General features: G+C 35.1%; 1 protein-coding gene across 7 annotated transcripts in view; it reads left to right on the forward strand.

Annotated features, from left to right (window-relative positions):
* Window positions 1-11623, forward strand: part of DOPEY1 (dopey family member 1) — an 87343-nt gene that overhangs the window by 72492 nt on the left and 3228 nt on the right. For 6 of the 7 annotated variants that reach the window (XM_006773453.2, XM_006773456.2, XM_006773455.2 and 3 more), the window contains 11 exons: window positions 1241-1307; window positions 1460-1604; window positions 1778-1857; window positions 2720-2829; window positions 3084-3233; window positions 3374-3435; window positions 4749-4901; window positions 5924-6060; window positions 7082-7137; window positions 8132-8296; window positions 11029-11158. In XM_006773453.2, the coding sequence (XP_006773516.1) occupies window positions 1241-1307; window positions 1460-1604; window positions 1778-1857; window positions 2720-2829; window positions 3084-3233; window positions 3374-3435; window positions 4749-4901; window positions 5924-6060; window positions 7082-7137; window positions 8132-8296; window positions 11029-11158 (1255 nt within the window). Of the gene's footprint in view, window positions 1-1240; window positions 1308-1459; window positions 1605-1777; window positions 1858-2719; window positions 2830-3083; window positions 3234-3373; window positions 3436-4748; window positions 4902-5923; window positions 6061-6346; window positions 6865-7081; window positions 7138-8131; window positions 8297-11028; window positions 11159-11623 lie in introns of those variants that run through there. The other variant, XM_006773458.2, reaches the window with a different exon arrangement.

Here is an 11623-nt window from a genome sequence, read left to right on the forward strand (position 1 = left end):
TGTAGTCCTAGAAGTGGGATCACTGGGTCAAATGGGAATTCCATTTTTAACTTTTTTGAGGAAACTCCATACTGTCTTCCATAGTGGCTGCACCAGTCTGCACTCCCACCAGCAGTGCAGGAGAGTTCCTTTTTCTCTGGATCCTCTCCAGCACTTGTTGTTTGTTGATTTGTTGATTGCCATTCTGACAGGTGTGAGATGATATCTCATTGTTGTTTTGATTTGCATCTCTTGGATTATTAGTGACTTTGGGCATGTTTTCATATGTCTCTTGGCTTTCTGAATGTCCTCTTTTGAAAAGTGTCTATTTAGGTCTTTTGCCCATTTTTTGATTGGATTGTTTATCTTCCTTTTGGTAAGTTGTATGAGCTCCTGTAAATGTTGGAGATTAGACCCTTATTGTTGATAACATTGGCAAATACGTTCTCCCATGCAGTGGGCTTTCTTGTTGTTTTGTTGATGGTTTCTTTTGCTCTGCAGAAGCTTTTTATTTTGATGTAGTCCCATTTGTTTATTTTCTCTTTAGTTTCTAATGCCCTAGAAGCATATATCAGTGAAGAAATTGCTTCGGCCTATGCCTTTGGATTCTTTTAGTATTTTTATGGTTTTCTGTCTTACATTTAAGTTCTTTACCCATTTTGAGTTTATTTTTGTGTCTGGTTTAAGTTGGTGGTCTAGTTTCATTTTTTTGCATGTATCTGTCCAATTTTCCCAACACCATTTATTGAAGAGACTGTCTTGACTCCATTGTAGGTTCTTGCCTCCTTTGTTAAATATTAATTGAGCATATTGGTTCAGGTCGATTTCTGGGTTCTCTATTGTATTCCATTGATCTATATGTCTGTTCTTGTGCCAGTACCAGGCAGTTTTGAGAACAGTGGCTTTGTAATACAGCTTGATATCAGGTGTTGAGATCCCACCTACTTTGTTCTTGTTTCTCAGGATTACTGCAGCTATTCGGGGCCTTTTTTTTATTCCAGATGAATTTTTCGAGAGTTGGACATTTTTCTTCTTTCCAGTTTTTGGCTTTTGCAAATAATGCTGTTATACAAACATCCTTGGACATATCTTTTCATGGCATATTCTTATGTATTTCAGCTGGGTCATAGGATACAATATATATAATCATTAAACATATAAAACAGAAATTGAGGCCACAAAGTCACTTGCTTACTGTGAGAAATTAGATTGCATCATTTTCTTAAATATTTCCATTTTGTTTTGTTTTTGGCTCCTTTAGGGTTCTGAATGAGTTTATTATGAAAAACCCTAGTTTGGAAAATAAAAAAGACCAAAGAGACCTTCAGGTAAGGCATTCTGAATTGAGGACTGCTGCCCAAACTCTGTTTCTCAGTGTCATCAACACTAAAATGGGAAGGCCAAATAATGTTGTCTGTGAAGTTTCAGGTGCCTGTATATAAGTACATATATTTATAGTGGTTTTTCCTTGTTTCTTTAGGATGTGACTCATAAAATAGTGGATGCAATTGGGGCAATTGCTGGTTCTTCTTTGGAACAGACAACATGGCTACGCCGGAATCTTGAAGTTAAGCCTTCTCCCAAAATAACGGTGGACGGAACCACTCTGGAATCTGATGTTGAAGGTATTGATATCAAACATTTAGGCTTATATGTGTAGGTGTATATTCACTAAGAAATCATTGCAGCTATTACTAGAAATACCACATAATCATCCCTTTTCCCTCACATTTAGCAGGTAGCTTTCTTAGTGGGAAAAGATCTAACTTTATCTTTACCTGCATCTTCTCTTATTTAGATATGTTATCACCTGCACTGGAAACCTCAAACATAGCTCCTTCTGTATATAGTGTGCACGCACTGACATTACTTTCTGAGGTAAATATTATTAAGTTTTTAAAAATGAACTTTCAAGTAAAAAGTTTCACAAATATTAGCAAGTAATTCTTAGAGTTTTTAATTTGAATAATCATTTTGTACTTATAGAAATCACTGTATAGAATAAAGTTGTATAGCATAATGCTTGAATTTGTATTCAGGTTATTTAGTTTTTTAAATATTAGTGATAATAACCTTAGATTTTGCTCAACTTCCCAAATACTATTTTTTAAAAGGGTACTTTTTATAAAAAGATAAGTGCTTCTGTATCATAGTATGGGTAGGGAGGGGTAGAGATGATATAATAATGCTTGCCACTAGAGAGTATTTTACAGTATACCAAACATTTTTATATGCATCCTCTGACATGCTCTTTTTTATATCCTGTTATATAGTCTTGCAGGTCATTTTTGTTCCCCCTTTTCAGATGTGGATACTGAGCCTCACAAGGATTAGAACAATATGATTCAAATCAAATAGCTATTAATTGACAGAGTTGGGACTTGAGCATTTGAATTAATTTGGTTGTTTTTACCCCAAGCCTCCTTTAATTGGGTCAGGAAAAGAGAATGCTGAGTTTCTAGTCTTAAATTGACTATTTACTCACTCACATTAAAAGTACCTTGACCTCTCTTTTTCTATACTTCCCTATCTCGGTTAGAAATAGTAAAATTTGCCCATATTTATATATCCTATAGTACTAATGAACAAAAAAAGTAAATAGCATCAAACTATTCATATAAAAATGGCTTAGGTAGATCTTATTTTAGATTTTTCTAATTCTAAGGTATTCTAGGTTTTTTCTTAAAGATGAAAATCACCTCTGAATGCTCTTAGATTATACTTCACTTTATTTTTTTAGGTTTTGGCTCATCTTTTGGATATGGTTTTCTATAGTGATGAAAAAGAACGAGTTATTCCTTTACTTGTAAATATTATGCATTATGTTGTGCCCTACCTCCGAAATCACAGGTACTATTATTATTTAAGTAAATTTATTAGTTAATTCATAGCTTATTCAAAGCAAATTAATTCATTTATTGCCATTATTTGAATTACTACAAAATGACATTATTTTTACCTTGAATTATAATGATAAAAAAATTTATCTTATGGTGCTTTCTGTTTCCTATCATTGTTTTAGGTAACTGTGAACATTAATGAATAGCTTACTATGATGATTAAAATGATAACACATAGGTTAAGGTGGTTTTCCTTCCTCCTAGTGCACATAATGCCCCTAGTTACCGAGCCTGTGTCCAGCTGCTCAGCAGTCTTAGTGGGTATCAGTATACCCGGAGAGCCTGGAAAAAAGAAGCCTTTGACCTCTTTATGGATCCCAGTTTCTTTCAGATGGATGCCTCTTGTGTTAATCAGTAAGTCGTGGTCTAGCTTTTATTCAACATGATAATGCATCTCATAAAGTCTGTTGAAATGAATTACTATCCTGCAAAGAACACTTTTTAATAATAACAACAAAATCTTAATTACATATCTTAATCCTTGTCTTTTTTAGTTGGAGAGCAATTCTGGACAATCTGATGACACATGATAAGACAACATTTAGAGATTTGATGAGTGAGTATTATGGGATGACAATCTAAGCAGTGTCTTTCCTGTATATAATCTATTCTTATTTACTTTGCTCTTTTTAGACACTACTAGTTATACTTCGCTGTCTGTCAAGTTATACTTAGTACTCTATAGGAATATAATATTAAAATTCAAAGAGGACAGCATAGTGATAATTAATAAGTAAAACTATTTCACCATGTGTCTGTAAATTGTTTCCTTAGACCACAGCGTAGAAACTAGCACATAGTAAGCACCCAATAAGAAATTGTTGAAGAAATGAAAGAGTGCCAGGTAGGGAGGCAGGGAAATGCAGGCAGTTGGAGCCAAACTATGGGACAAGTCATTCAAAATCCTGGGGCTCTGTTTAACTCCTCTGAAGGAAGAAAGAGGGGCCAAAATAGGTTGGAATCACTCTCTATCCCCTTTCTACTCTATCTTGATTGGTTTTATATATTTATATATTGTAATATTTCATCTGAAGAAAAAGGCTCTTTAAAAATGTTTTTAAGTTTGGAAGTTACTAAGTGTTTTTTAAGTTTGGAAGTTAGTAAGCTAATGACCTTAAATAGCAGCGAAGTTGGGTGAGTCTATATGATTCTGCACAAGTTCTTAAACACAAACTACAGTCCCCCTCCAGAAAATAAAGGAGCAGCATATTCTCGCTTCTCTATTTTTCACTGCATTGTTTTAAGGTTCAGATTCATCCATTCAACAAATATTTATTAAAAGACAAAAATGGGCCCAGCGTTATGCTAACCTTAGTCACATTAATAAGATTATTTTCAGGAAAAAGTAAGAAGCTGTGCAGGATATAAAACAATGCAATACATTTTAAGTAACAGCTTAAGAGCTCATATTTGAGGTGAAACTAAAGAAGCCATGAGATGTCCTAAGGGCAGAGTATTTCTGGAATAGGAACAAAAATTATAAAGGTCTTGGGTGGGAATAAGCGTGGTGAGTTCAAGGAAAAGCAAGCAAGAGAGTGTGGTTACAGAAGAGTGAGCAGGGGATGAGTGACAACACATAAGAAAGGAGAGCAAGGTAGGCCAGGCCAGAAATTAGGGAGATGGCATAAAATATTAAAGGGTTTATAAAATGGCAGTTAGTAATCTTACCTTCAGAAACTTAGTTCTAAATTTTCTGTCTCTCCACATCACAGTTCCTACACAAATCTGGCTCGTGTATGTATCTGCCCGAGAGAGAAGCCCAAGTTCTCTACCCTAGGTTCCTTCCACTCTTGATCTAGCCATTTTTAAAAACAAATAATGATCTGGCTGACTATATCACAACCTCTCTCACACACTTTTTGTTTTCAGCTCGTGTGGCTGTGGCTCAAAGTAGTTCGCTTAATCTCTTTGCAAACCGGGATGTGGAGCTTGAGCAGAGAGCTATGCTTCTCAAAAGATTAGCATTTGCTATTTTTAGCAGTGAAATTGACCAGTACCAGAAATATCTTCCAGATATACAAGGTAAATAGTGGAAACTATTTTATTTACCTTCCAAACTGGAGGGCTTTTTGCTTCTTAAAAAATACTTTCCTTAAGTTGTAATATGAGATGAAATATACCGAGTATAGATAGATGAAAAATGTTGTAGAATTAGAAATTCATTCTATTGAAACAATAAAAAATATCACTAGTATGTAAAAGCAATCAAACACTGAGTTTGTAGAATGTTTGTAAAGTAGTTCCTTTTGTTATTTGACCTACATTTCCTAGGGATTCATATTTGAGGATGAGGTGCAAGACTATTTTGCTGTGGGCATCATTAGCATTTTTAAATTGTGGATAAGGGGTCTATATACCTTTAAGCAGAGGACCAGAATACAGGCAGAGCCAGGAAATTTTGGCTGGAAGTAACATTTCAAGTCTGTAGTCTAGGGTCAGGGTATGGAGTAAATAAGGTTTTGATAAACCTTCATGAAGGATGTCAGTGCACTTCATGCACCGGGGGATGAACTTGCCCTGGGGCAGAATTGTTTGCTGCTCTGTCAGTGTGCTTGGCAGCCACCAGCCACAGCAGCTGGCCTGGGGACTGGGCTGGCTTGACAGTTGCCATCTCCTCAGTGAAATTCTCTCTCTCTCAGAAGATAGTGACTCCTTCCTGACTCCTTCTATCTGAAGTTGCATATATAGCACCCACACTGTTTGTGCTGTTATTCAAAGGTTGACTAGATCAGGGCCACTCAAAGTGGACCCACACAGACATTTACAGTAAGCATATTTTAACATTTTAACAATTTGACAGAACCTGTTGATTCTAATAAGAAAATGGCATTTGTATTTTTATATTTTTCTTTATGATTTTTCTAATAATTCATTTTTATTATAGTTTACAAAAGTATCAACCTGCAGCATATTAGAAATCTTGTAAAGAGTTGGTCCTTCACCACAGAAAGTTTGAGCAAAACTAGACTAGATTATATAGAAAAGTTTTACATTAAGATGATTCTAGTTATTTAGTTATTGACCATTTGCTGCATTTCTTTCAGAGAGATTAGTGGAGAGTCTCCGTTTGCCCCAAGTGCCAACTCTTCACTCTCAAGTGTTCCTCTTCTTCAGAGTGTTGCTTTTAAGAATGTCTCCACAACATCTTACCTCGCTCTGGCCTACCATGATTACAGAACTTGTGAGTTCATTTTTGTTCAATCAATTTATAATAAATCATAGAGCACTGCGGGTAGTGTCAGCATGCTTACTACATAAAAAGTAACTTTGAAAGAGACTTGAACTCTAGTTAAACCTTTTTCTGACAATTTTAACATTGGAAAATAGTAAAACAAGTCAGATTTACCTCTCCATACGGCTTAAACTTCCTAATATACAGCATTAATATTAGCTACTTGTAAATAGTTACTTTGTCTGATCTGGTTTAATTCAATCTCTTCTACATTAAATGTTTAACTTTGTCACAGCTGCCAGGCCTGGTGCCCACCTGTGGCAGCACCTCTAGAGCGATGAGAGGTGGTGTAGCTGTATTTAAATGGACTGACATAAGGCACGTACTCACTCTAAAATGCAGCACTTGCTCTAGTTAGGCTGGCTTCAGAGAGACCCTCCCAACACTAATCCATTTCTCTCCCCAAACCATACCCTGTCACCCTCATCTGAGGGAGTTGGGGAAAGGGAGATGAATAAAAAAAGAGAAAGGAATGCACAGCTCTGACAACCCAGCATTTACAATTTCCCCACAAAGAAATTGGTTTTAATATTTTTCTTTTAGTAACTGTAACTCTGTTCCATATTCATCCAAACCAAAAGCATACCTTTATCTCAACTCTGCCAAATGATTAACAAGGCTCTGTGGTAAATTTCTAGTTTTATTTTCAGAAACTAAGTATAAAGATCCTGAAGTTGTTTCCTAAAATGTGTGGGGTTTTATTTATTGTTGAAAGATATTACAGACGTCCCCTTTTTCCCCCCAATTGACCCCCTCAACCCCACCCCCACCCCCTCCTCATGCCTTCACCATACTATTATCAGTGTCCATGGGTTATGCATATATGCATACAAGTTCTTATTAATCTCTTCCTGCCCCTCCCCCTAAAATTTGTTTTTAGATTAATGAAAATGTAGCCTAAAGATAACTTGCAAGAAGGATTAAATCTCCAATTTGAAAAAGCATTTAACATTTATTCCCCGGTCTTCAGGTACAGGTATTTTTACTGATGGAGCAGGAACTCACTGCTGATGAAGATATTTCACGGTAATATGTAATTCATGTCAATACATTCTTGACAATGTTTAGTATCCTAAAATCATCCAGAATGTTACTTAAAACTAAGAGAGTACAGATACTGTTTTATCTAAGTACTTTATATACAGGGTGGGGGCAAAAGTAGGTTTACAGTTGTTCATATGGAAAATTGTATAATAAATAATACAAGAATATTGCACTCACAGTTGTAAACCCACTTTTGCCACACCCTGTGTTTACTCTGTTACTATCTACTTTATCATATTTGGATATATTTTCACTTATTCCTTGAGTACTTTAGACTGGATTAAACTATCAGTATCCATGGCCTTTGGCCTCTAGACACAAATTTTGTTTAAAGCTATATAATAGTGTTTCAGGTACAGGAGCCATTTTGGTTTTGGTAGGTCAAATCTTGGCCACAACACATGCAGCAAAATGTATTACAGGAGGTAACCTGTCATTAAGTTATTCATATGTCCAGATCTTCCAGATGATCTCACTTTAATGTTTTATAATTTTATTCTTCTTAGTAGAGGCAGTTCATTGTATGACTAAATATAATTTATTTTTATTTATATAGGGATTTTTGTACAAATAAGTTTATAAATTCAAAATTTCCTTTAAGACCATTATGTCTTGAGTATATCTTATTCTTTTGCAGTGCTCGGCTTATAAAAGAGTTCCCCGTACTAATAACTGCTTGTTATTATAGAAAGTCCTCCCCAATCCCTTGCAGAACAACACTGAGTTGTAGAGAGGTCTCTTGGTTTTAAAACTTTTGGGTGTAACATAGTAATTCTGTACTATTTTTATGTTCATAAAATTTAAAGAACAAAAGGTAATATTTTGTTTGAGACCAGCTAAATTATAGTCATAACTTTGCTTAGTAAGTACATTTTCAAATGATTATGAAAAATATGAGTTGGCACTTGGAGGTTTTCCAGGAATTACCTGTTAGTAAACAGGTCCAGCTGCTGACAGCACTGTCTCCTGCTCACAGGACATCAGGTCCCTCTGTGGCTGGTCTGGAGACAACCTACACAGGCGGCAATGGGTTTTCTACGTCGTATAACAGCCAGCGGTGGTTAAACCTCTATCTCTCTGCTTGCAAATTTTTGGATTTGGCCCTGGCATTGCCCTCTGAAAATCTTCCTCAGTTTCAGATGTAAGTAAAAGCAAGGATGTTTTAAATGGATATTCTGAAAATGCATTTGCTTTGGTCACTGATATCTAAGACTAATTTAAAAGTTTTTTGTATAAGTTGAAATATTTTTATTGAAGTATAATTCTTTTGAGGGATGAGGGAACAGACTTATTGGAAGTAAATTATTTCTATGGATATATTAAAATTAACAGACCATTCAGTCAACAAATTGAATGCCCCCTGGAAGCAGTGGGGAACATGACTCATCAGCTTCAAATACAGTGAAAGAGACATAAACACATGATGATTTGAAAGCAGATGTGATCCAAGATGCTGTGAGGCCACACCACAGTGACCGCTCCTGCTTTTGAGGGTCAGGCAGGCCATGAGGGCAGTGTTGTACTGAGGTGGTGAGGAGTGAGGGTTGAGGGGAGGTGCATGTGTGAAGACTTAGAAAGGAGTGGACTTGGTGTGTTGGAAATGTTGAAAGATTACTATTGCTGGAGCAGAACGTTGAAAGAAGAGGCTGGAATGGGACTGAATTATGAATTATATGAATTATATAGCCTTGTAAACTATATGAGAGAATTTGCACTTTACCCTAAGGACAGTGGGAAGCCTCTGAAGCATATTAAGGAATGAAGTGCTGTTATCAGGTCAGGCTTGCATTTTAGAAATTTTACTGTGGCTGTAGTTTGAAGAAAAGACTGGAGATGGGCAAGACTGGAATGAAGGCTGTTTTATTCCAGATGAGAGTGAACTGTACTAGAGATGGCAGAGGGGAATAGGGAGAAAATTGATGTAAGTTCTCACAATGCCTTATTTGTAAGCACTCAATATTTAATTATGGTTTCTAACATTTAAATTTTTAATAGGCAAACTATATAAGATAGTTTCATCAAAATAGAGCTAAGATAATTTGAGAATTTATCCACATGATCAAATATGTTTCTATATATTGCTGTTCTTCTGGAATAAAATATTAAAATAAAGATATCAGGATCTTTCTATATTTGAACATTCTTAAATCTCCAAAAACTATTTCACAAGCTTACTTTTTATTAAATGTATTGGTAAGAACTATAAACTACTTGTAAATTAATTTTTTTTTTGCATTTGAAAACCATATACATCTATTTCTTGATGAATTTCAGCGGTTGGGTATCTGTTAAAATAATGTTACTCCCAAAGAAATTCAGAAAAGGACAATAAGTAGAACTGTAGGAAAGTGGCCAAAATTAATTAGGATGCTTATCTTCACAAAGGTGATAGAAGCTATACTCTTTAGGGCTTGAGGAAGAACATTAAGTAGTATACTTATGGTGTTGACATTTTAGCTTCCATGATGAGAACCAAAATGAGTTTATCCTCTTGTCAAAATGCAATTACTAGAAAGGGATGAAATATGCTCTAGTAGTAACTATAGTTTTTTAAAAAGTACTAGGTCTTTTTAAAAAAATCTATATAAAGCAGAATAACATGGCGATTTAATCTTAGAAGAATAATATCTTTCTAAGCATAACATGTATTTCAGACATTCAAAATATTTGATAATTTAACTACATAATAAAATTAAGTCTGTATGGCTAAAAGATACCATGTTTAAAAAGCAGCATTGAGTTGGGAAGAGGTATTTGCACTGTATATGATAAAAGTCCAACTCACTTTATTGTAAAAGTCAATAGCCCAATAGAAAAATGGGCCAATAAGAGATTAGTAGTTCATAGAAAAGGAATGGTTTCTCAACGTAGGAAAAGGTGCCCAGACATACTCATAAGAGAAATTCCAATTAAAATTGTAAATAAACATCAGAATGGTCTTTTTACCATTAACAACAGAAACATTCTTATTCTTATTGGAAGTATAAACTGAAATACTGTCAGTTGCTCTCCAAAGAGATTATATTTACAAATTTAAATACACATCCCTCAGTAAACCAGTAATTCTACCACACCCAGGAATTTAGCCGACCACTGCACTCTCAGGTGAGCACAAAATCTACGTCATATAAGGGTGTCCATTATGACACTTTTTGTAGAAGCAAGAAACTGGACAAATCTAGGAGACTGGTTAAATCAGCACCTCCCACTGAGTACTGTTAAAGGATGGAATTTTATATGATAACATTTCCAAGATAAATAATTCAATGGAAATAAGCAATCCTGTCTTGTTTTAAAGAGGAGGGCTGTAAGAATATGTGCTCTTTTCTGCATAAACTCCAGATAGATACACGAGACTAGCGATATTGCTGTGGAGGCAGACTCTCTTTCTTTGGTATGCCCTTTTGTACTGTTTGACTTTTTTCCAGAGTCAGGTATTAATTTTACTTATTAAGTCAAAAATAAAAAATACGAAGGGAGGTATGAAAGAAGTCCTTAAATTATTTGCCCTTTGTCCCTTACTCTTTAGTTAGGCAAAATTTCCACCATACACTTGGCCAAATGTTCCCTATTAATGAGGATGGAAACATTTGTTAAGGACTTCCTTTGTGCTCATGAAAAAAAAAATAGTGATGCACACTTTACAAGTTTACACATTTATTTACTTGTTACAATTCTATGAGATAGTTAACAGTATCTGTATTTACTGATAAAGGCTCAGGTTGACACATGCCCACGGTGAGGGCTACAAGGGCATAGCTGCATTTGAATCTGTGAAAGTGGTGGGGATTTGATCTTTCTACTCTATGTTATGTGTCTTGGATGGCACAAGTCTGTTCCTAATGTTGACGGGTATCATTCTTCTACACATAGGTACCGATGGGCCTTTATTCCAGAAGCCTCAGATGATTCTGGTTTGGAAGTCAGAAGGCAAGGCATACATCAACGAGAGTTTAAACCTTATGTAGTACGACTGGCAAAACTTCTTCGAAAAAGGGCAAAGGTATTACACTTCCTTTAAATGTGTCTTTAAGTGTAAGATAGAATTTATAAAACATGTTTATATTGTGTTATGAACTTTATATTTTTCATTACACATCAGATTAATTGAATAGAAATCTTGACCCAAGCAAATAGTAAAGTTGACCCTTGAACAATGTTACTAGTAAGGGTTAGGGGCACCAACACTCCCCCTGCCCAGTTGAAAATCCATGTATACCTTTTGAATCCCCAAACCTGACCTACTAATAGCCTACTGTTGACCTTACCAATAATGTAAGCAGTCGATTAACACATATTTTGTATGTTACATGAATTATATACTGTATTCTTACAATAAAATAAACTAGCGAAAAGAAAATGTTAAGAAAACCATAAGGAAAATAAATTTACAGCATTTATTGAAAAAATCTGTATATAAGTATACACATATAATTTAAACCTGTAGTTGTTCAAGGGTCAGTTATAA

The sequence above is a fragment of the Myotis davidii genome, unplaced genomic scaffold (assembly GCF_000327345.1).
Source record: "Myotis davidii unplaced genomic scaffold, ASM32734v1 scaffold185, whole genome shotgun sequence".
Taxonomy (NCBI): Eukaryota; Metazoa; Chordata; class Mammalia; order Chiroptera; family Vespertilionidae; genus Myotis; species Myotis davidii.